The sequence below is a fragment of the Stegostoma tigrinum genome, chromosome 33, assembly GCF_030684315.1.
Source record: "Stegostoma tigrinum isolate sSteTig4 chromosome 33, sSteTig4.hap1, whole genome shotgun sequence".
Lineage (NCBI taxonomy): Eukaryota > Metazoa > Chordata > Chondrichthyes > Orectolobiformes > Stegostomatidae > Stegostoma > Stegostoma tigrinum.
The window spans coordinates 31,178,799-31,205,352 of NC_081386.1; the positions used below are offsets into that span (position 1 = coordinate 31,178,799).

Sequence of the window (26,554 nt, forward strand, 5' to 3'; positions counted from 1 at the left end):
CCAACACCATTCACGACTGCATATGGCAGGACTGTAGAGCTTAGATCTGGCCCATTGGTTGTGGGATTGCTTAGCTCTGTCTATCACTCGCTGCTTTTGCTGTTTGGTGTGCAAGTCATCCTGTTTGGTGGCTTCACCACATTGACACCTCATCTGCAGGCATGCCCTCCTGTACTCTCCATTGAACCAGGGTTGATCCCCTGGCTTGATGGTAATGGTTGAGTGGGGGATATGCCGGGCCATGAGGTTACAGATTGCGCTGGAGTACAATTCTGCTGTTGGTGGCCCACAGCGCCTCATGGATGCCCAGTCTTGAGCTGCTAGATCTGTGCAAAGTCTGTCCCATTGAGCACAGCAATAGGGCCACACAACACGACGGAGGTTGTTCTCAATGTGAAGGTGGGACTTCATCTCCACAAGGACTGTGCAATGGTCTCTCTTACCGATACTGTCATGGATAGATGCAACTGCGGCTGGCAGTTTAGTAAGGATGAGCTTCAGCTTGTACAAGGGGCCATAGCTACAAATTGAGGGGTGATAGATTTAAGGCAGATGTCAGAGGCAGGTTCTTTACTCAGAGAGTAGTAAGGGCGTGGAACACCTGCCTGCCAGTGTAATTAACTCAGCCACATTAGGGGCATTTAAACAGTCCTTGGATAAGCATATGGATAATGATGGGATAGTGTAGGGGGAGGGGCTTAGATTAGTTCACAGGTCGGCGCAACATCAAGGGCCAAAAGGCCTGTTCTGCGCTGCATTGTTCTATGTTCTATATTCTATGAGGTCAAGTATGTTTTTCCCTCTTGTTGGTTCCCTCACCACCTGCGCATACCTGGTCTAGCAGCTATGTCCTTTACGGCCCAACCAGCTCGATCAATATTACTGCTGCTGAGCCACTCTTGTTAGTGGACAGTGAAATCCCCCACCCAGAGTACATTTTGTGACCTTGCCATCCTCAGTACTTCCTCTAAGTTCAACATGGAGGAGTACTGGTTCATCAGCTGAGGGAGGAAGGTACATGGTAATCAGTAGGCGGTTTCCTTGCCCATGTTTAACCTGAAGTCATGAGACTTCATGGACTCTGGTGTCAATGTTGAGGACTCTCAGGACAACTCCCTCTCGATTGTATCCTACTGTACCACCCCCTTTGCTGGGTCTGTTGTGCTGAGGGGACAGGACATATCCGTGGGGCTAGTGATGGTGGTGTCTGGGACATTGTCTGTAAGATATGATTCTGTGAGTATGACTATGCCAGGCTGTTGCTTGACTAGTCTGGGAGACAGCTGTCTCAATTTTGGAACCAACCCCCAGATGTTAGTGAGGAGGACTTTGCAGGGTTGACAGGGCAGTTTCTGCCTTTGACGTTTACAGTGCCTAGGTCAGTACCAGGTGATCCATCTGGTTTCATTTCTGTGAGACTTTGCAGCAATTGGTACGACTGAACGGCTTGCTAGGCCCTTCAACACACACACAGTCACACCCACCCACACATTGCTATGGGTCTCGGGTCATGTGAAGGCCAGGCCAGGTGAGGGTAGCAGATGTCCTCACCCGAAGGACATTTGTGGACTAGATGGGCTTTTCCAAAAATCAGCAATGATTTCATGGTGATCAGTAGATTCTCAATTCCAGACTTTTTAAAAAACTACTGAATACAAATTCCACCATATGCAAACCTGGGTTCCCAGAACATTAACTGAGTTTCTGGATTAATAGTCTAGTGATAATACCACTAGGCCATCACCTACGCCCACTGGGTGAAAGTTGCAGATATGTGGACTAAAAGGTTTGTTCGAGGTAGGCTTGGAGGAAATTTTTTAAAGGAGGGTACAAATACAGACAGGACGAGTCAGAGAAGTGTACTCCCACAACTGTTAGACACAGAAGGAGGCCATTCAGCCCTTTGCCCTTATGGTGGCTCTCCATATAACTGAAAGAGGAAGATGTTCAGCCGAGGGATCATTCCCAAGTAACTCCTGCTTAGAAGATTATACGTGTGGAAATCTTATGGAAGTGGGGTTGGGGTTGGTTGGCTGTGATGCTTCAATAGTTGAATAGTTCACTTTGCTTCTCTGTGCTCTCTATCTCACACACCATCATCATCAGCGGCCCCTTGCAGATGAGGATGACTCTCTTCCACTCTCAGCAAGAGTCTGTAGGTGGCTGTACAGTCCGTGAGGCTACCGCAGGCTCTGTTACACTTGGGGCAGGTAGTGGTCACAGGAATGGGTGGGTGGGGTATTGGTGTGGCAGGGTGCGCCTTTCGCCCAGCTTCCACTATTGAATGCTCCTCCTCCAGTTTGGACAGTCTCGGGACAGTGATACCCCAGGTGTCTGTGGGAATGCTGCCCTTCGCCAGTGAGGCCTTGAGGGTGTCACTAAAGCACTGCCTCTGTCCACTTGGGGCTCCATGCACACTCATACACACACACACAGACACACACACACATACACACACCCACACCATCATACTGACACTCTCTCACACACACGCACACCCACACACGCACACACACATACATACACCCACACCCACACTCACACAGTCATACTGACACTCTCTCACACACACATAAACACACACAGTCACGCTGATATTCTCTCTCACACAAACACACACACACTCTCTCTCTCACATGTATACACACTCTCTCTTGTGCACACACATAAACACACACACACCCTCGCATACAAACTCACACACACACATTGTGTAGGATGTTATATGCATGAAATCTACATCTTCACCACAGTATACTGTACAAGAAATCAATCCTCGCTGCTTCTTCCCTCTGTAAAGACAGTGACATTTCAGTGAACAGCAAATAGATGTACAACCATGGTTTCAGTTATAAAGGATGATTTTTATAAGGTGAGGATGTGATATTGCAGCGGCCTGCTCCTCTGATATGCCAGTTGCCGGAGGAGCTGCTTTTTTCCCCAAGGTACAATAGCCCTTGCCTTTATTAACTTCTTTCTGAGCTGCAGTCTTTCCAGTTCAAGGACGGTGCACGATACAGTTCAATGGCTTGTAAAAATACCCAGAGAGGCAGACTGTGCAGTGCCCATGAATTCACAGGATAAGTAATGAGTGCAGGATATTATTTGAGCTGACCAGTGAGATAATGATGGTGGATACAGTGTGGGGTGGGGGGGGGGGTGCATACACAGGTCACTACCATTTAATTGTGCCCCTTAGGCAGCCTTATGGTCCGCAGTAGATTTCCTGAACTGGGGAATATTACCCTGTGACCAGTTTTATTTAGCTGTTGTGAAAAATTCCTATTTGCTCATATGACAGGGTAACTACTCTGTAAACAGGAAGCAATCTAGTTTTCCTGAGTTTAAACAAAATACCAAACGCTCCTTTAGAGACTGACCTTTGATTGACTTGTTGCTCAGTGTGATTTTGAATGGAGTGTTTTTTATCGCAGTAGCTCTTGTCTACATTCTAGCAGCTGCCCACAAAGCAGGTCAGTGAGAGGACCATTCAGCCCACGCTCTTTTGCAAAGGGCAATCACAGGATGGTTACAGCACAAAGGTGGCTACTGAGGCTATCAAACACACACTGGTTTCCTGCAGGAGCAATTTTGTCAGTCCCCTACCCCTACCCTTTCCCTGCAGTTCTGCAACATGTTCCTCCCCAGGAACTTATTCAGTTCCCTACTGAAAACCATGACATTTCCTCTACCTTGACCCCCTCATGTGTTTGAACATCTTTATCAAATCACCTCTCGACCTATTCTCCCTAAAGAGGACAAAGCCAGATCTTTAATCCACCCAATTAGCTGAAATCCCCCGCCCTGGAACCATTCTCATGAATCTTTTCCTCTGCTTCGTTGATGCTTTCACATCCTTCTTAAAAAAATGATCCCCAAAGTTAGTCTCACAATACTCCAGCTGAGGTCAATCCAGTATTTCCCTATAGTTCAGCCATGGTGCTGATTCCAATAGTATCTTCAAAGCCCATTCATCTTGATTGTGGCTGTAAGTGATTTGTTCTGTAAGTTAAAACTTCTAGAAGAACGTTGATTACCATTTTCAAGAGACTAAGAGAAACAGATAACTTCTTTCAACAATTTCACTGGTGATGAGTCTGGAACTGGGGCACACAATCTAAAACAGACAGCCACGTCTTTAGGTGTGAATCTTGGAAACTATTCCACTCACATGCAGGCGCATAAATTTGGAAATCTCTTTCATAAATGACAAGCAATGCTGGGTCTTATATTAATTTTGAGCCAAAGTTCCTCAGGGATTTAGGGCATGGTGAGGTATGTGAAGTTAGTGTCCAGATCAGCCAGGCTCTGGGTGGCAAAACAGGTTTGAGAGGCCAAATAGCCTTCTCCATTCCCTCTCATTCATCAACTGATTTTTATTCTTCCAAAACACTGTGACAAAAAGGCCATCTCCACGTTAGCTCAGTAATAATTAAGTGCAGCATTAAAACTGATCCAGTCTACTGTTACTATAACCAGCCAGCAAGTAACTCACCTCCTCACTCCCCAAAGCCTGCTCACCATCTATAAGGCATGAGTCAGGAGTGCAATGGAATGTTTCCCACTTGCAGCCCCAACAACACTCAAGAAGCTTGACACCATCCAGAACAAAGCATCCTGCTTGTTTGGCGCCCCATTCACAGGCATCCACTCCCTCCACCACCGACCCTCAGTAGCAGCAGTGTGTACTATCGACATGATGCCCTGCAGGAATTCACCAAAGACCCTTGGACTGCAAATTCCAAATCCATAACCATGGCCATTAAAAAAGACAAGGGCAGAAAATACCAGGGAACTGTAAGTTCCCCTCCAAGCCACTCACCATCCCGACTTGGAAATATATCATTGTTCCTTCATTGTCACTGGGTCAAAATTCTGGGAGGCTTCTTGCAGTTCAAGAAGGCAGCTCACCACGGGTTTCTTGGAGTCATTAGAAATAGGCAACAAATGCTGGCCCAACCAGAGATATCCATAATCCCTTGAATGACTAAAAAAATTGTGAAATGAAATTTGTGACTCAGAACGTAAACTTTCCTGCTCCTCTGATGCTGCATGGCCTGCTGTGTTCCTCAGCTCCACACTGCGTTGTCTCTGTTTCCAGCATCGGCAGTTCTTACTATCTCATTGTGAATTAAAACCTCTGTTTAAGAATGCATTGCAACATCTGTTCATTTATAATATTGAATGTTACCAATTGTTTGCACACATGTCAAAAAAATTCTCTTTAAAAAGTTTCACCCCATTTTTCTCCCTTATTCCGAGTCCAGCAATTGGACATGGCTTGAATCCAAGAGCAAAAAGATCCTTTGTAGTCCAGCCAAAGAGAGCCACAATATTCCATTGCTGGGCATTTAGTAAATCTGGTCACTACTTTAAATTAAACAGCAACATTAAGACAAGGGGCACAGGTTCAAACCAGCAACTGGCAAGTTTAGGACTGATGACAGGAAGTTATTAACAGAAACAGTGATCAACACATGCAATGGACTTCCTGGCATGCAGTGAAAACAAAAACTCTGGAGTCACTTAAACTGGCAGCTGGATTCTGGAATGTGGAGACTAGAGATTATTTCTAGTCAGTTACAATGGCTTGAATGGAATTACATTGAATTTTCAACAGAGGACCAGGCCATTCAGCTGAAACAATCTGTGCTGGCTTGGTTCCACACAACCACTAACCCTTCTATTACTTTTAACACTATAGGCTGTAGGAGTAGAAGTAGGCCATTCAATCTGCTCTGCCATTCAATAAGATCATGGCTGATCCGATAATCCTTGACTCCACATTTCTGTCTTTTCTCCATAACCCTTGATTCCAGGCCCGATTAAAAGAATTTCAATCTCAGTCTTGAATGTCCGTAATGACCCAACCTCGGCCCTCTGCTGTAAAGAATTCCACAGATTCACTAGCCTCTGAGAGAAGAAAATGCCTCCATATTTCTCTGTTTTCAGTTTGTAATTCCTTATTCGGAGATGATACCCTCTGGTTTTAAGGTTCTCCCACAAAGGGGAACAACCTTTCCACAACTTACCCTGAAATATTGCTCAAGAGTCTCACAAAATTGAGCTGCAAATGATTTAATACTATTGCAGAAAAAGGCACTTTCTGTCAAAATCTTTTGCAAGGCTTTCATCAGAATATTTCACAAGAAAATCAAGGCAAAAGGTTTCTTTCCTGTACGATAAATCCATTTGACATCACAAGTGAAGCTTCACGCAGTCTCTAACATTAACCCTTTCAGAACCATTACTTTATACAACAGTTTTCACTTGTACATGCTGGCGTTGGAGGGGCCTGGTGTCAGACTAGAGGGGCTTGAGCATGTCCTGGATTATTCTGAAACTGACTGCAATGCTTGATGTGGATTCTAGGAGCTTGAAATAGGCGAATGGTGACCTCTCATTTCTCAGCTTAATGTGGAAAAATTAACAACATCCTTTAGTTCACATTGATCCACCCATTGGCGACAATGTAGCTGTTGGCAAAGGAAGCCACATTGAAACAAAAGGGAGACACATTTTACAGACAGTCCCCGCGCAGTGGTAGTGACACTACCCCTGGACTTGGAGGCCCGGCTTCAAATCCTACATGCTCCAGAGATGTGTAGTAGCATCTCTGAACAGGTTCATTAACAAAAAAGGTTAAATAAAAATGAAAATTGCAGGCAGTCCCCGAGTTGTGAAGGGATTCTGTTCTAGGGTCTATTTCCGATACAAATCGGAACCTAACGCAGGACTATGTGAAGATGTTTTCTGTTAAGTACAGGAGATATTCACATGTCGTGTCTTTATGTTTACAGCCCTGCGTGGCGTCGCATTCGTAGTTACAAGCGTTCGTAAGTCAGACGTTCGTAAATGGGAACCTCCTGTATCAAGCTCGACTGTACAGACTGTTTAGATGATGTGAGAAGAATTGCAACGAAGCCGGTTTGGTTTGCTTTCTGTGCATGTGAATGTAGAGCGGGACTAGGCCACTCTGCCCTTCAAACTCCATCCCCCATTCGCTCAGATCATGGCTGACAACAATCCACCCGCCCCTCAATAATATTTCGCTCCATTGCTCTTCAATTATTCTAATGCACAATTGTGTGGTATTTGTTATGTTTTTATATATTTGGCCCGTGCAAAATAATTGACAGAAAAGACTGGAGAAGATACAGATGTTATTCTTCTTACCAGAATTTAGACATTATTTTTAGTGAGGCTGACTTTCATGACAATGTACTAATAAAGTCTGCACGCACATCAAGGCTGTAATCACACCTTTATAAAGTACCACTCCTTCATTACAGGGAGGCAGTTGGTAGTGGTTTAACCTGGGGGTCACTAGGTGAGGGAACTGCTTGAGATGGAGGTTATCTCAGCCACTGACAGGAATGTTTATTTACTACCTTATACCGAGAAGAGCTGTAAAGTTGAACTTTTAACTTACTTCTGTCTACTTTTTAAAAATTTAAATATAGAATCCTTGCAGCGTGAAAACAGGCTCTTTGGCCCAATAAGTCCACACCAACCCTCAGAGCAGCCCACCCTCCCTATAACCCAATCTACAAATCTCTGAACACTGCAGGCATTTTAGAGATAATGGGAACTGCAGATGCTGGAGATTCCAAGATAATAAAATGTGAGGCTGGATGAACACAGCAGGCCAAGCAGCATCTCAGGAGCACAAAAGCTGACGTTTCGGGCCTAGACCCTTCATCAGAGAGGGGGATGGGGGGAGGGAACTGGAATAAATAGGGAGAGAGGGGGAGGCGGACCGAAGATGGAGAGTAAAGAAGATAGGTGGAGAGGGTGTAGGTGGGGAGGTAGGGAGGGGATAGGTCAGTCCAGGGAAGACGGACAGGTCAAGGAGGTGGGATGAGGTTAGTAGGTAGCTGGGGGTGCGGCTTGGGGTGGGAGGAAGGGATGGGTGAGAGGAAGAACCGGTTAGGGAGGCAGAGACAGGTTGGACTGGTTTTGGGATGCAGTGGGTGGGGGGGAAGAGCTGGGCTGGTTGTGTGGTGCAGTGGGGGGAGGGGATGAACTGGGCTGGTTGAGGGATGCAGTGGGGGAAGGGGAGATTTTGAAACTGGTGAAGTCCACATTGATACCATATGGCTGCAGGGTTCCCAGGCGGAATATGAGTTGCTGTTCCTGCAACCTTCGGGTGGCATCATGGTGGCAGTGCAGGAGGCCCATGATGGACATGTCATCAAGAGAATGGGAGGGGGAGTGGAAATGGTTTGCGACTGGGAGGTGCAGTTGTTTGTTGCGAACTGAGCGGAGGTGTTCTGCAAAGCGGTCCCCAAGCCTCCGCTTGGTTTCCCCAATGTAGAGAAAGCCGCACCGGGTACAGTGGATGCAGTATACCACATTTTAGCATGGCCAATCCAACTAACCTGCACATCTTTGGACTGTGGGAGGAAACCCACGCAGACACAGGGAGAACATGCAAACTCCACAGAGTTACCTGAAGCTGGAATTGAACCTGACTCCCCTGGCGCTATGAGACAGGAGTGATAACCATTGAGCCACAATGCTGCCCGAGTACTTTGTACCTAAAACGACACTGTGAATAGCGAGCGACATTGTAAACCTTTCACCATACTTCTCCATCCATGTACTTGGGAGCACATGACAATAAAACCAACTTCCAATTTGTTCTACATTAATAAACCTTCTGTACAGCCAATTGTATTAACCACTCATGGTGAAACTGACGTTTCTGCGTGTGTTCTTTAGCTTAATCCAGGCAATCTGATTTTCTATCTATAAACTTGAATTAGATTCCAGTTTATAATAGTCCTGCAAATCAATGACTTTTGATACATAAGCTAGCTGAATCCTTCAGTTAGATTCCAATCAGGCCCAGTTACCACTTGATTAAATCTGTTCAAAATCTTCCCCTCAACCAACATCATTAAATCATTCATCCTGCAATGGCTAGGTGGGAACTTGCTGCCATATTTCTTACATTAAGACAGTGACTACGTTTCAAAAATACTTCATTGGTTTTGGTGTGTCCTAAAGACAAGGTGACAGCGGAACACAGATATCCTCTTTCTGGAAGCATTTGGACTCCTGAGTTAGACTCCAATCTGCAAACTTCAAAATTCCCAAGTAAATGTTAATCTATACAAATATCATGACTCCGACAATTATATTCCAGACTTTAATTTGCCCCTGGATATCCATTATATCAACATGTAAACTATTCAAATCCCCCCAGTTAGATTCCAGTCTGTATCTCAGTCCTAGAATGCCAGTATTCTAAAAATAAACTATCTTAGAGCATCATTTAGATTTTAATCTGCTGTTCCCTCAGGTATTGGTTATTCCATATTTATAAACCATCTAAATCCATCAATTAGATTCAAGTTTGTGTGTATGTTACAGAAAATAACCTCATGGCCTTTGTTAAATTCCAGTCTGCAACTTGTGCCGTGGGTAGACTTTACTAGGTACGTCAGTTTTAAACATTCCAAAAGGGGACCACTGATGATGGGACCTAATTTTTCAAGATAAAAGATAGAAGTCGCCACATTGTCCTCTGCTATGCAACTTCCAACTATTCCACTTTGTATATAATTTATTCCCCAATGAAGCAACGGATATTAAGTGCATATTCAATTATGTCACTGACTGCATTTCCTGGCCTCAACCCTGACCTCTCTCCACAGTTGTATTCAGGATTCATTGCTCTTCATATTAAAACTGTAAATCTTCTGAAACAATTCCTTTGGTACCGAAAGGTGGTCATAATCTTACCAACTCAACCATTTTCCAAATCAGCCGAGCCACTGTCAACAGATAGAGATAAATTTGTCTCTTGGAATCCGCAGATATCATTCTCACGAAGAAACAGTAGCTGGGAATGGAAATGATGTCTCATTTACTACTACCTAGTTCATAGGCAATTCCCTACTACTGCCGAGATAGTTAGCATGGAGTGGAAATCCATCCCAGGATAGACTGGAGAAGCCTGACAGATTTTGGTAAAAGTTTTCCAAATCATGAGGAGTCTGAACAGGGCAGATAGGAGAAACTGTTCCCATTTGTATGAGGATCAAGAACCAGAGTGCATGGTTTTAAAGGGTTTTGCGAAAGAAGATGAGAAAAAAAAACTTTCATTCAGCGAGCAGTTAGGTCTGGAAGGCACTACCTGGAAATACTGTGGACGCTGGTTCAATTGTGGCATTCCAAAGGACATTGGATGGTTATTTAAACACAAACAATTTGCAGGGTCATGGGGAATAGGCAGGAGTTTAGCATTAAATCAAAATGTTCAGTGAGCCAGTGCAAACACGATGGACCAAACGGCCTCCTTATGCAGTCGTATAATTCCCTGATTTTCTACAGGCACAGTAACACAAACCCAGCACTGTCAGGGATCAGGCTGTGTTGCATTTCTGACATTTCACCATTTCAAGTCGAGTGGTTCAAGCCATTGGAAGTTCAGGTCAAGCTGGATTCAAGGGTCACTCAGAATGTGGAACGGAATGGGACATGATGTGGCAAAGCCAGCAACTGCTCTGGAGTTACACCACGCGAATGTAGCATGTCACTGAATTGTCCAGGTAAGTTTTCTTTAAATGCAAATTGGACAAACAAAAGTGATACATGGATTATTATTGAAACATCTTCAGATGCCACTAGTTTTTGGGTTGCTGGATTTGAGATCATCTATAAAACAATCCATATGTGTTATGGATATATCTCACTGTAAGTGGCTAGTTTTTATACTATCTGTTCTATATAACTAGTTATACATTTGAGTGAGAGATAGGTGGAAATTACAGAGATCAACACTATCTGTAGAATCGTTTAACTTTTCTGGATTTCCATTATGTCACACCTACTTTACACCATATTTTATTAAGCTGGAGAATGGGAAAGTACAGCTTCTGCATTTGTTCAGGAAACATTAACACCAGTTCTTTAACCCTCCTGTCATCCATAGCATTGTTATGCAGGTCTACCATCATTTCATCTGGTTACACCAAAACAATGTCCTCTATCCAGGATAATTAATGTCGTGAAAATTGATCTCAACATATTTTGACTGTTATTTGCATTGTTATAGATTCCCAAAGTAAAGACACAGGTATGAACCTCAGATGTGGCTTATTATAATCAGCCTCAATGTTCAATGGTCAGTGAATAGATCACATAAACATCAACTTTTGTATCAGAGATAATGGGAACTGCAGATGCTGGAGAATCCAAGATAACAAAGTGTGAAGCTGGATGAACACAGCAGGCCAAGCAGCATCTCAGGAGCACAAAAGCTGACGTTTCAGGCCTAGACCCTTCATCAGAGCTGAAACGTTAGCTTTTGTGCTCCTGAGATCTGCTTGGCCTGCTGTGTTCATCCAGCTCCACACTTTGTTACCTTGGACATTCCAGATCAAAACTCACTGACTGGGTAAGAAAGTGTTTCTTCTGCCATTGGAGCATTGACTCTATCTAAGCATAAGTTAAGCACTTCCATGGATGATCAGTAAACACAACAACATATTTCATAAAATGTCTGGGCAAAGAGCAATAAAAGATTAGATTCCCTACAGTGTGAAAACAAGCCCAACAAGTCCGCACCGCCCCTTGAAGCATCCCACCCAGACCCATTCCCCATAACCCACAAACTCCTGAACACTACGGGCAATTTAGCATGGCCAATCCACCTAGCCTGCATATCTTTGGACTGTGGGAGGAAACTGGAGCACCCAGAGGAAACCCATGCAGACACGGGGAGAATGTGCAAACTCCACACAGACAGTTGCCAGAGGCTGGAATCGAACCCAGGTCCCTAGTGCTGTGAGGCTGCAGTGCTAAACACCAAGCCACCGTGCCACCCAATGTTTGTGTTTACTGGTATATGACATACTAAGATTACTGATATATACAACTCTCATTATCAGTCCCTTCCCTCACAAACGTGTGAAGTTTTTGGAATTATGTCAATATTTAGGATTTCATCCCAAAAGTTGGACAATTCCTTTAACTCATCCCTACAACAAATTCCTAATAATTAGAGTCACCTTGCTGACCTTTCTAACTTCTGAAGGGCAGTAATCTGGCTGGGAGATGAAAAGGTACAATATTGGGAGGTAGGAAATAGCAAGGAAATGTGGATTTTGGAAGTCAGAGTCAATAACCTGTGGAGCTGGGGGAAGCACAGCAGGTCAGACAGCATCAGAGAAGCAGGAAAGTCAAAACTTTAGGTTGAGGCCTTCATCAAACTTGCATTTCAGTGAGAATGAAACAAGGATGAGTAGGCCCTAATCAAATACTAACTCCATGATTCTGGCTATTAAATATCGTTCAATTAATGATTAGTTAATAAACAGTAAATCAGATTTGAAGTGTTTTTGTCAGTATTTCATGTTAGAATGTGGGGTAATCTAACTAGGGCCATAGATATGTATCTTCACCTGACATCAAAATGACATGCTTTCTCAGCAGTGATCAATCAGAAATTCCAGCTCTCAGGATTTCACGCAGATGTCCCACAAAACAACCAAACCCTAAACCCTACACTGCAGATTGGAACCAGGAATCTTACTGTTTCAGTCACTTGTAAATGGAGTGATGGTTTAACGGAGATTGACAGGTCAATCGGGATCGTAAGAATTTAGATAAGTGGTACTCATTAGAGAGCATCCAGCTCTCCTGTCCCTCATCTGCTGCTTGAAGCATCACTGGGTGTGTATTTGAGGCCAGCCTCTTTGAATGACATCAAACAACAAAAGCCAAGCTAATGCCAGGAGGACAGAAGGCTACATCAGCTCTATTCAGGTGACAGTGTTCCACTAAAATATCTTATTCCACTTAATAGAACTACTGGCACTAATCATAGTTACAGAAATCCTGATGAACAGGGTTTGTATTCCTCATGAATATCCTCCAAATGTTTACCTAACTTCCCTTTAAATGTAGCTTTAATAACCTTCCCACCCACTAAAACTCCAGAGTCTGACTACTCTCTGGGAGAGAAGTTTCTCCTGAATTTCTTTGCCAAGTGCAAGTGTTTTGATGTCAGACGAAGATATTATTTTACATTTGCTGTTTGGTCTCCCCCACAGTATAACATTTGGGACGTTTTGTGGAAGATGCTGCAAACTGCAGGGGTGCTACTGAAATGCAGAGTTGATCATATGAGGATATATGGTCCATCATTAACTACTGTACTTCACTCTTCACAGCTGGGGTTAGGGGGATAGTTCTTCCACACTCACCCAGGGGAGAATACAGCATGTATTTATAACGCACCTTAATTGTAAGAAAAGTTTTCAAAGCATTTACAGCAAAGTTAGCAAACAAAATCTGATTGCCAATTACTTGCTCAGTCAAAGAGGGAGGTTTAAAGGATTACGTTTTAAGGTAATCAGGTTTAGAAATTGAATTCTTGAGTTTAAAGAGAAGAAACTGCCAGTAATGGAGAAATTAATAACAGGAGGTATATGCAGCGATCTCAGGGGATGGTATGGAGCCAGTGGACATTACAGAGTTGGAGGTAAACTCAGATATGGAGGTATTTGAAAACAAGTATGAGAATTCTAAGCCTAAGGCTTAATATGACTAATACAGGTTAGCAAGGTTAGTAGGTGATGGGTGAGTAGAATTTGTTATCAGTTATGACAGAGTTCTGAAAAACCTCAACCTTCCAGAAGCTAGAAGGTGGAGTGCCAGCCAGAGTGCTGGAACAGTCAATCCCCCTGGGAAGTGGAAATGCCAAACCACCCTCTTCACCAAAAAGAGATGATAGCCTACAATCTGAAACAAAGACTTGGCACAACTGATTTATAATGCAAATACTTTATTATCAATGAGTGACTCATTTTGTTGTTTTACGGGTAAGTTAGCTTTTCGTCTGGGTACTAAAAGTACGGCAGAACTATACATCAAAACTAGGCTCTGTCCCCATTTTTGCTGTATAATTTAATCTGATGTTGAATGAGCATATATAAACCAAAGTGCATTTTCCTGTTGTGTTCTGTATTCATACACATTGCACCATACATAAATAATTACAATGTAAAAATGACTCCATATTTACAAGTACAATATATATTTCATATAATATATAAAACTTTATATTAAATCTAGGTAGATGATATTTGGAATAGTCTTGTATTTTTTTTCTAATATAGGATTTCATTCCTGGAGGGTGACTGTTGTTATCTGCTACTGTTCAGCATTATTTCCAGCCAACATGGGCAAGATGTTATGAACTGTCTCGAATAGCAAGGTCCCCATCCTTTTGCAAAGCTGATTCGAACACTGTTGGGATCATATGGCCCGTCTGCGTAATCCATATCTGTGGCTTGCTGCAGCAGGCAAGACTTTTCATAGTCAAAAACCTTTATTGAGTATCCTGGCATCACCTTCCGAACAATCAAAGTCCTAGAATTGGGAATGTCCAGCGTCGGAGAATTGACAAAGATTGGATGCTCGCTCCGGTTGTAGGCCCAGACCCCATCTGGCTCTCTGCTCAGCAAGATCCCATAGCCAATTTTGCTTCGAGTCCTTTTGACAGTCTCGCTCCTGTTGTGCAGGGCTAACTGTCCAAGGCAGAAGCCGTTCCCATGAGGTAGGTCATAGAATATACTGACAGACTGTTCATAAACAGTATACAGGCGGCCAACCCTGGTCCGATGTTCCCAGTATGCCACAATACACCAGTGGCATTGCTTCATTGTGTCAGGTGAGAGGCTGACATCTGGAAGGGAGAAGAGAAACCAAAACATTAGGACAATCCAAACTCAATTCACCAATACCTGATGAGAAGCTTAACATCAACCTGGTTCTGTAGGTAGCAGTCCTCCTTTCCACATTACGCATTGACCCTCCCACAGACAGGCAAAACACCAGCACTCTTACTAGACATGTTGATGTCATGGGTGGACAGGCATCGTTTCACTCGAATGGTGAGGAACACCCAATGAAACATTCAGACCATACAACCTCTACTTAAGTGAGGCGAGTTTCACGTATGGGTGGGTACAGGACAGCTGGTGGCTGTGGTTGGAGCTCTAAGTGTGGGTGGAGGCAGGTGTGATTGAGACATTTGAGAGGGTAGAAACACAATGCAAGCCCATGGGGGACACGATGGGCTGATAAGTCTCTTTCCGCTTTGTATCATTTCCATGATTACAGAAAAATTATGTGGCATTAAGGTGTGCTTAAGATCAATGTTCCCAAAGGCCACTTGTATCCATATCCAAGTTTAACAAACTTGCTCACTCCAGTATGGTCTCTTTGATGATACAGTGGTTATGAAATAAAGTGAACACAATAAGTTACTCAACTTACTGTAGATAAGGGACTATTACATCACCTTTTGTCTTTGATATCATGACTTCAAGTCTCACTGCAGAGCCTTGAATACTGAAACCTATAGTGCTTGGGAGTGCCTTACAGTCACAAATAACATTTCTTTTCCCTTTATTCATTCATGGGATGAGGGTGTCGCTGGCCAGGCATCATTTGTTGCCCATCCCTAATCGCCCAAAGGGCAGTTACGAGTCAACCACATTGCTGTGGGTCTGGAGTCACATGTAGGCTAGACCCAGTAAGGATGGTAATTTCCTTCCCTAAAAGGACATTAGTGAACCAGATGGGTTTTTCCAATAATCGACAATGGTCATCATTAGACTTTGTTGTGACACAGCTTCAAAGAGGGGTAGGCGAGGTCTTTCATGTGTCCTGCCCAATATTTAAGCTTCAAATCAGTAATCACTAAAAAACATTATCTGGGGACTACCACATTGTGGTAGATTAGCTACAATGGCAAGATAATAAAATGTGAGGCTGGATGAACACAGCAGGCCAAGCAGCATCCCAGGAGCACAAAAGCTGACGTTTCGGGCCTAGACCCTTCATCAGAGAGGGGGATGGGGGGAGGGAACTGGAATAAATAGGGAGAGAGGGGGAGGCGGACCGAAGATGGAGAGTAAAGAAGATAGGTGGAGAGGGTGTAGGTGGGGAGGTAGGGAGGGGATAGGTCAGTCCAGGGAAGACGGACAGGTCAAGGAGGTGGGATGAGGTTAGTAGGTAGCTGGGGGTGCGGCTTGGGGTGGGAGGAAGGGATGGGTGAGAGGAAGAACCGGTTAGGGAGGCAGAGACAGGTTGGACTGGTTTTGGGATGCAGTGGGTGGGGGGGGAAGAGCTGGGCTGGTTGTGTGGTGCAGTGGGGGGAGGGGATGAACTGGGCTGGTTGAGGGATGCAGTGGGGGAAGGGGAGATTTTGAAACTGGTGAAGTCCACATTGATACCATATGGCTGCAGGGTTCCCAGGCGGAATATGAGTTGCTGTTCCTGCAACCTTCGGGTGGCATCATTGTGGCAGTGCAGGAGGCCCATGATGGACATGTCATCAAGAGAATGGGAGGGGGAGTGGGAATGGTTTGCGACTGGGAGGTGCAGTTGTTTGTTGCGAACTGAGCGGAGGTGTTCTGCAAAGCGGTCCCCAAGCCTCCGCTTGGTTTCCCCAATGTAGAGAAAGCCGCACCGGGTACAGTACTGCATCCACTGTACCCGGTGCGGCTTTCTCTACATTGGGGAAACCAAGCGGAGGCTTGGGGACCGCTTTGCAGAACACCTCCGCTCAGTTCGCAACAAACAACTGCACCTCCCAGTCGCAAACCATTTCCACTCCCCCTCCCATTCTCTTGATGACATGTCCATCATGGGCCTCCTGCACTGCCACAATGATGCCACCCGAAGGTTGCAGGAACAGCAACTCATATTCCGCCTGGGAACCCTGCAGCCATATGGTATCAATGTGGACTTCACCAGTTTCAAAATCTCCCCTTCCCCCACTGCATCCCTCAACCAGCCCAGTTCATCCCCTCCCCCCACTGCACCACACAACCAGCCCAGCTCTTCCCCCCCACCCACTGCATCCCAAAACCAGTCCAACCTGTCTCTGCCTCCCTAACCGGTTCTTCCTCTCACCCATCCCTTCCTCCCACCCCAAGCCGCACCCCCAGCTACCTACTAACCTCATCCCACCTCCTTGACCTGTCCGTCTTCCCTGGACTGACCTATCCCCTCCCTACCTCCCCACCTACACCCTCTCCACCTATCTTCTTTACTCTCCATCTTCGGTCCGCCTCCCCCTCTCTCCCTATTTATTCCAGTTCCCTCCCCCCATCCCCCTCTCTGATGAAGGGTCTAGGCCCGAAACGTCAGCTTTTGTGCTCCTGGGATGCTGCTTGGCCTGCTGTGTTCATCCAGCCTCACATTTTATTATCTTGGAATCTCCAGCATCTGCTGTTCCCATTATCTCTGATAGCTACAATGGCAACTATTCTTTAAAGCTACTGAATTGGATGTAAAGTGCCTTGGGATATCCTGAAAAGGTATTAGATAAACAAAAGCCTTTCTTTTTCTCCAGCTCATTGTAAGATGCAGTGGGAACTGTGGAATAGCATTAAAGAATACCGGAAAACACATTGACATGAGAGAAGCAGTCAGTGTGGTTTGAAATAATATTGGACTCTCTGACACAGAAATTTCTCACCATTTGTCGCATTGTTATTAAACTAAAACTCTCATTTCACACGGACCTTCTGTTGACATGATTTTTGGTCACAATTTTATGTCAACATTCGAACTGCCCAGATAAACGTTGAGCATCAAAATCCCCAAAGTGGAAACATGTGAAGTTGCAGGTTATATCTACAGAGTAACACCACGGAATGAGACGGTCACAATTTCTTGCCTAAGGGTCCCATGGAATCTGCTCACTTCTTACAAATGCTCTTCATTATTCTCAATTCGTAGCTAGGTTAAATAATAATTTGCCATGGTCATATTTGATGAAATTGCTGACCAGAGAACCATCCCTTCAGCAATGTAACTGTCGGGTTGTGTAGATTTGGGGCTCTCAAAAGGATTCATAACATTAATGACGTAAATCATTCATTGATAACTTAAGATACTGTCGATGGAAGGACTGGATTCTCCTGTCTGACACTTGGAACAATTGAGTGACCAACTCTCAATCTATGTGAATATCAGAAGACCTCAAGTGCTTGGGGAAACCTGCCAAGAAAACCATGTATATTAAAGATTAAAACAAGGGAACCCAGATACTGGTTTCATCAGATGAGCTGCTACATTCAGCTTTTACAAATCTGCATTTATTGCCTGTCCACAAATACCCTGAAGGAGAAGGCTTGCTCTCACGTCCTTAAGTCACTGTAGTCCACTCCAACAGTTTTGGTATGCCAGATATCTTGCTAGGCTATTTCAGGAGGCAGGTCGACATTAACCAAATTAACATGCAGTGGGGTTCACTGTAGGCCAGACTAGATGAAATAGTTGGAATTTTATGACATGGTCACCATTACAGAATACTAGGTGTTTATTCTAGATTTATTTAATGCACTGCATTTAAATGCTGCTGTCACAGTGGGATCCAAAGTGGTAGGGTTTATTTAGACCAAGTTTCTCAAATACTAGTCCAAGAACGAAACCACATTGTTGTCCCATGTAATTGCAGCCTCAAGACTGACTGGGCCTTGCGTCTGGTTCAGTGGTCAGGGCTGAGAGACACAAAACTCAGCAGTAATTGTGCCTGGGAAATCCTAGGATATGAAGCTCATTTCTTCTCAAAATTGTAAACCCAGACTACAGCAGAGGAAAGTTCACCACCTCAGTGGTGGGATTCACCCACTTTTCCCATTGTCAGTTTACACAATGTGAATCCCTGATCAATCCGATCCACTGCGTCAAACTTCACTGTGAAAAAGTAAACACCCGGAATTACATCCAACTTTTCCTATACAGTCTTGGTATGTTTACATAAATTTTCCTGCAGATATACACACACATTTATGTCATTTATCTCACTTAAGTACCAAGCATTTCAGAGCTATTACTATGTAGTCATAGTATCGGGGCAGATCTAGTGGGGGCAATTGGGCTGATTTGCTAACAACACCACACCAGTACATCCCATGTTAAAGTATGTGAATGAAGTCTGGCCTGATTTTATGCCAATTAACTAAGCAGGCCTCATAACAACACTGACTGGAACCACTCTTACTTATTAATATTCATTCTTGATTAAAGCTCAATTGTCATTGAATCCAGAACTTCTGGCCATTTGTTACATAGAGTGTACTGTAAAGACAAGGAAACATTTGCCAGACAACAAACTTTTCAACTGCAATCCCTTCTGCTCAACATCTTCTTATTCAGACACTTTTGGACTTGCCAAAGAAAGGGAAGTTTAAACTATGGAATACTACAGCCCAGGATGAGGCCATCCAGCTCACTATGCCAAATCAAAAAGGTGGTGGATAGAGAAGATTTCCCCATTTCAGCCACACTCTGCTCTAGCCAAGCTCCCCAACGCATGTACATTTTTGTTTTAATGCTAGGCCAGCATTTACTGACCACCCCTAATTGCTCAGAAGGCTGTTAAGTTACATGTTTGGAGTCACATGCAGGCCAGATCGGGTAAGGATGGCAGTTTCCTTCCCTAAAGGACGGTGAGCCAGATGGATTTTTCCATCAATTGGCAGTGGTCATCATTAGATTCTTTATTCAAGATTTGTACCGAATTCAACTTCCACTATCTGCTGTGGCGGCATTCCAAACCAGGTCCCCAGAACTTTGCTTGGGTCTCTAGATTAATAGTCCAATAATAAGACCACTAGGCAATTGCCTCCCCACTATGAAGTAGATGTTAGTAGTTCCCTCTGCTCGTCCTAGAGACTCACTGGGTGGATATTGGGAAGAACAAAAAAAACCTATCAGCACTCCCTTTACGACATGTAAATGCTGTTTCCTCCACTTCCCCTGGCTGAGATTGGTACAGTTTTGTTAGTCAGGATAGTCAGAGATATGGAAGTGGAGCAAATGGATGGAGTTAGGATCATGATCATCATGACTTCCATGAATGGTAGGGAGAGTGAATGCCACCCCTGACTTATTTTGGAATAACAATTTTCCATTGCCTGAAACATCTGTCTGTTACCTCACTGCGAATTGGTGAAGGCTGGGTTAACAGAAAAATCTGACTCATCTCTTCCAAACACTTCAGGATATTATCCAATGTAAAAAACTGAAATAAACTGCGGGGTCAGGGCTTTGGATCAGGAGAGTGACAAATTCAATATGAAATATCAATCACTGGGGTTTCCTCTGCAAAGACAAAAAAAACATGAGATTACGTGCATCTGAAATTTCAGACAAAACCTAATTATTAGGTTTACAATTTGAGTTATTAGCAGGTCCCATAAAGTCGAAAAAGAAAGGACAAGAGTTAGGTTCCTGAGAACTACTCCCGGGATGGGAAGTGTCAGTGAAATGATGGATTGGAGAAGCTGAGACGGTTTCCCTTGGAGAAGGCCAAGACAGCATTTGATAAAAGTTTTCAAAATCATGAGGGGCCTGTGCAGATTAGATATGGAGAAATTGTTCCCACTTGCTAGAAGGATCAAGAGCCAGGGAGCATAGATTTAAAGTGATTCACAAATGCACCAAATGTGACCATAGAACTTTTTTTTTCCCCTCCACAGTCACTGAGTAGCTAGCGTTTGGAATGTGTTGCCTCGAAGTCTGGTGGAGGAAGGCTCAACTGAAGCATTCAAGAGGGTATTAAATAATTGTTTAAATAGGAATAATGTGCCAGTGAAGGAGGGGAAAGGCAGGAAAATGTCTCCAAGTGCTAACATGCACTGGGGGAGCTGACGCAGGCATGATGGTCCCCTTCAGCACTGTGACAATTGTGTCAACCCTCTGAACTCTGCAATCGACACGAGCGAGGTGAATGCACATTATGGCAAGGTCTGAGCCATCTCTCAGGAACATCACAAGGAACTACGTCAGAGGGCAGCATTTGTGATTTAAGCAAGTGCCGAGCAAAATTTCAGACGTCTACTTTGTACACAACGACATCTCAAAGGGGGTCAGCAGAAATTGGCTGAATGCCAATTGCTGCCTAGGGTGTGAATGGACTCTCTACGGCACACCTCACCACCCACTGGAAGAGGCCTGTTGCTTTGATCAGTGGCATCCTCAGGCAACCCAGCACTCCCTCAGTGCACCAGAGTGTCAGTGTGGCATATCACAACAGTTCCACTTGCAGCAGGAGGACTTTTGCCCACAGCCCCTTGAGCTAAGTGGTTAGTGGACTGAGCCCACTGTTATAACAGCTGCTCAACAGACAACATACAAGCCCCTGGGCCCTTTCCAGCCAGTTAAGGACCGAGGATCTCACACACGCGTGTGTAGAACACGCACCCCAAATCTCATGGGACTGTGCGGGTTAAAATAGCACGGAACATCATGGACACTAAGGGTAGACTCATATTGCTTCAACTAAGGCTAGGTTCTGGAGAAGCTGTGTGTATGCCAGGCCCATTAAGCACAGTACAAACATGTAATTAACGAGAGTTAAACAGTTCCATGCATTTTTTCCATATACAACACACCCACAAGTGATTAAATAGCAGACAAAGTAAGCACACGAAGGAAGGCCATATCCGTTTGCTTTAACCTTTTATTTTAAAGAAAAGCTCCTATTGGTCACACTATGCACTCATTTCTAACCCTACACTAACAATTAAAAGGAAAGAATTATGTCCAGCGGTCTCTATTTGGGCATTGGTCCCAGGTTTTCAAGCTGAGTACAGGGGTGGGTTCTGAGCCAGTGCGTCTCTTGGCTCCCACTGACAACTTATCAGCAGATGAAGGCCTCTTAACCTCCTCCCCCTCACACCATCAGCTCTGATCAACTCACTCACGTGACAATCTCATTGTTTCCCTTCAATCAGCACAGCACCGGTGACTGGTGTTCCCAAACCTCTGCCACCCCACTCCCACCTCTTCAAATTATCTCTGAACTCACTCACTTTTAAACCTCCTATCCAAACCCTGGCCTCGGAAAAATAATTCCCATCCCTCACCCAGTACACACTCTCCATTCCCCTTCTGTCAAACCGTCTCTCCAGCTCTCAGCTCTCCCTCCCCCCCACCCCATTGCCCCTTCTCTCCCTCCCTCTATCATCTGACAAAACACTCTCTGCACTATCTTTCCTCTCCCATGCCCGAGGACTCTTCCCATCACCCCTCAGGAGGAGTGCTGTTGGCAGAAACATGTCTGCCACAACAAACTGGCCCCTCTCTCCACATCTTTGGGGCTCTGTTGCTTTTTGCGGGTGGGTGTACTGAACTCTGGGGACTTTTTTTAGTTAAAACAGTCAATGCAAAAGGCAGCCCTATCCTTTGCCCCCAATTTTGCAACTGCTTCCAAGGCGAGGAACGCGCCTCAAAAGAGGATAGAATTTTCTCTCAACAGAATTAACTAGTTAATTAATTAGAGCTTCCTGTAACCGGTAAACTAATGATTCTCCTCAGGAGAAAATTAACCCTTTTTAACTGTTCCATTGTTGTCTCCCTCTGAACTGACCCTCTGATTTTGGGGGGCGGGGGCGGGGGGGGGAGAAAGAGGGGGTGGTGGGGGAAAAGTCCAGTTAAATACATTGCCCCTTCCTCACGTCCAACATTATCTGACTACTGCGGTGATCCATTTCAGTGGGACCTTGGTCAGTCCTCCCTCACTGGCAGGTACAGGCCAGGGGCTTTGTTTGTCGTGATGGATCTGAGCTTTCCTGTGATCTCTCAACACTGGGAGCCTTGTGGACAGTCACAATCTGGAAAACACAGGTTTAAACACAACCAGCAACAGAACCAGAAGGGCAAACATTTTCTTATCCACAGAGAGCCGTGAGCTGCAATGAGCTGGTCTGGAAAGGGTGGTGCAAACAGATAGGGGCTGCGTAACCACTTAAGGGGGAACTTTTGCAGGAGCACCGCAAAAAAACAGCATGAACTAACTGGACGCACTTCTCAAAGCTTCAGCACAGACATGGGAGACCCAGGTACTGGATCATTTGCTGGTTTTGTATACCTACCCCAGTACTCCAGAGTGAAGGTCCCAGAGTTAACTTCAGCTATCTCACAGGCTGGGAATTCATACAGTCTGAATGTACCCGTTCCTCACTCTCTCTCTTATCAGAGGCTGGATTCCCCAACAGCTAGGTTGCTGCTGACTGATGAGGGCTTAACACGCTGTGTTTAAGTTCTTTAATCAACAGATGCCAGTGTGTAAGAGTTTCCAAGCTTAGGTGTCCTGATTTCAATCTGGTTGAGACCCTACAGCCCACCAATTTGAGATATGAACTGACTGCCTGTGTCTGAGTCTATGTATCCTTCGCTAAGTGGGTCACATGACATAGCCAACGGTTCTCCCAGCAAAACTGGAGATGGTTAGTAGCCACCCACCAGACTGGTTACAATGGTTAGGGAGGTGGGAGGTGGGAATTGGACCAATCAAAAACCAATTCAATCAAGAAGTACAAACACAGAGGGCACCTGAACCAATAGGGCTGAAGGCTACTGTTACTAACTGACTGGCTTTGACAATCCTCAGCCCCACCCTCTAGCCAATCAAAATCAGATGGAGGGCAGGACTGAAAATTGTTGGGAGACTTATGTCTGAAACCTTTCATGACCCCTGGGTGTCTCAAAGTGCTTTACAACCAATTAAGTATTTCATATAATGTGGTCACTGTTCGAATGTAATAAAGACAGCAGTCAGCCCATGCACAGCAAGATCCCACTGCTGCCATGAAGAATGCTCCAGTCTGATGGCTACAGAAACAGCTTAAAATAAACAGATGACAACCATTCTTGGGTTTATTCCCCGGGATAATGCTTTGATGAATGAGAACCTACCTGCCCAATTTAAATTTAAAATGGAGATTTGCAGTTAACTGCCAGTCATCACCTAACTAGTGCATGCTCCACAGCATCACCAAATCTGCCTAGGGGCCTATGTTGATATGGATCGATGAGGCAGACTGGTTTAAGGTGCAGGTGCAGTATACACATTGGTGGGGACCAAAAGGCATGTTCCTGCACATTGTAATATCAACAACAAAATGCAGTTTACTTATAATTTTGTATATATAATGTTATTTCTAAGAAGAAAACTTGGCCACTGGGGGAATACAGGGTAAGTTTACTGAATGATGTGCTGTACTACATTCACCACACTTTTGCCCTCTCATTCAACTTGTCTAAATCACCTCAACATCTCCTTGTATGAAATCTCAAAACCAAAATCCCACTTCTTCACTCCAGTGCAGACAAGAGGTCCCAGGATGCTGTTCGGAAGAAGAGCAGGAAGCTTCAATACCACAGAAAATCATTCTCTGGTTGTGTGGCTGGATAACTTGCACAAACACAGAAGGAAATCTGAGGAGAAGAGGTGGGTGGGGGGGTGGTGGGTAAGATCAACTTCGTTATTGTCGAATATTTTTATGTGAAGGTTGGCAATGACAGTGTAGCATCCTCTCAGCACAGCATCAGTCTGGATCTGTAAGATCAGCTCTCTGGTACAAACTGATCCAGGGTGCTTTACATGGGATTCTCTTCATCCTGTGTTTAATTGCCACTAGAATGCATTTCACATGCTGTTAAATGAATTCCTGGTACGGACGCTTGAGTATCGCATCCATTAAAATACTCTTGGCAGCTTTGATAAACTGCACGGTTAAATTTAAGAGGACAGGACAGGTCCGCATTTCCATTGGTATGGAGAGTTAGGGGATGTTCTTATCAAGGCAGTTAAAATATTAAAGACGCTGATTGATTGGTAAATAGAGAAACATCACAACTTCTGCCATTGAGAATGTCAAGGGCAGCAGATACATGGGAATCCCACCCCTGCAAGTTCCCCTCCAAACCACTAAACATTCTGACTTGGAAATATATCATCGTTCCTTCAGTGTCTCTGGGTCAAAATTCTGGAATGCCCTCCTTGAGGGCATTGGGGGTTAACCTGCAAGGGGGGGGGGGAGAGAAGGGGGGGGGGGGAGAGAAGGGGGGGGGGGAGAAAGAGGAGGGGGGGGGAGAAAGAGGAGGGGGGGGGAGAAAGAGGAGGGGGGGGGAGAAAGAGGAGGGGGGGGAGAAAGAGGGGGGGGGGAGAAAGAGGGGGGGGGGGAGAAGGAGGGGGGGGGAGAAGGAGGGGGGGGGGAGAAGGAGGGGGGGGGGAGAAAGAGGAGGGGGGGGAGAAAGAGGAGGGGGGGGAGAAAGAGGAGGGGGGGGGAGAAAGAGGAGGGGGGGGAGAAAGAGGAGGGGGGGGGAGAAAGAGGAGGGGGGGGGAGAAAGAGGAGGGGGGGGGAGAAAGAGGAGGGGGGGGGAGAAAGAGGAGGGGGGGGGAGAAAGAGGAGGGGGGGGGAGAAAGAGGAGGGGGGGGGAGAAAGAGGAGGGGGGGGGAGAAAGAGGAGGGGGGGGGGAGAAAGAGGAGGGGGGGGAGAAAGAGGAGGGGGGGGGAGAAAGAGGAGGGGGGGGGGAGAAAGAGGAGGGGGGGGGAGAAAGAGGAGGGGGGGGGAGAAAGAGGAGGGGGGGGGAGAAAGAGGAGGGGGGGGGAGAAAGAGGAGGGGGGGGGAGAAAGAGGAGGGGGGGGGAGAAAGAGGAGGGGGGGGGAGAAAGAGGAGGGGGGGGGGAGAAAGAGGAGGGGGGGGGGGGAGAAAGAGGAGGGGGGGGGAGGGGAGGGGGGGGGAGGGGAGGGGGAGGGGGGGGGAGGGGAGGGGGAGGGGGGGGAGGGGGGGAGGGGGAGGGGGGGGGAGGGGGGGAGGGGAGGGGAGGGGGGGAGGGAGGGGGGGAGGGAGGGGGGGGGGAGGGGGGGAGGGAGGGAGGGGGGGGAGGGAGGGAGGGGGGGGGAGGGAGGGAGGGAGGGAGGGGGGGGAGGGAGGGAGGGAGGGAGGGAGGGGGGGAGGGAGGGGAGGGGGGGAGAGGGGGGGGGAGGGGGGGGAGGGGGAGGGAGGGAGGGGGGGGAGGGGGAGGGAGGGAGGGGGGGGAGGGGGAGGGGGGGAGGGAGGGAGGGAGGGGGGGAGGGGGGGAGGGAGGGGGGGAGAGAGAGAGGGGGAGGGGGGGAGAGAGAGAGGGGGAGGGGGGGAGAGAGGGAGGGAGGGGGGGGAGAGAGGGAGGGAGGGGGGGGGAGAGAGGGAGGGAGGGGGGGGAGAGAGGGAGGGAGGGGGGGGAGAGAGGGAGGGAGGGGGGGGGAGAGAGGGAGGGGGGGGGGGGAGAGAGGGAGGGGGGGGGGGGAGAGAGGGAGGGGGGGGGGAGAGAGGGAGGGAGGGGGGGGAGGGAGGGAGGGGGGGGGGAGAGAGGGAGGGGGGGGGGGAGAGAGGGAGGGGGGGGGGGAGAGAGGGAGGGAGGGGGAGGGGGAGAGAGGGAGGGAGGGGGAGGGGGAGAGAGGGAGGGAGGGGGAGGGGGAGAGAGGGAGGGGGGAGGGGGAGAGAGGGAGGGAGAGAGGGAGGGGGGGAGGGGGAGAGGGGGAGGGGGAGAGAGGGGGGGAGGGAGGGGGGGGAGAGAGGGGGGGAGGGAGGGGGGGGAGAGAGGGGGGGGGGAGAGAGAGAGAGAGAGAGGGGGGAGAGAGAGAGAGCGCGAGAGAGAGGGTGGTGGGGTGGGGAAGAGAGAGGGAGAATGGGGGAAAAAAATTAGCCAAAAAGGAGACAGACAGCGTGCGAGTAAGTGAGAGGCAATA

At 46.4% G+C, this 26,554-nt stretch overlaps 1 protein-coding gene across 1 annotated transcript in view; it reads right to left on the reverse strand.

Annotated features, from left to right (window-relative positions):
- Nucleotides 1–13,798: 13,798 nt before the first annotated feature.
- Nucleotides 13,799–26,554, reverse strand: part of smad6b (SMAD family member 6b) — a 56,376-nt gene continuing 43,620 nt past the window's right edge. Inside the window, exon 4 of the mRNA XM_048562520.2 lies at nucleotides 13,799–14,701. Coding sequence (XP_048418477.1) covers nucleotides 14,160–14,701 — 542 coding nt within the window. The 3' untranslated portion in view covers nucleotides 13,799–14,159. The remainder of the gene's footprint in view (nucleotides 14,702–26,554) is intronic.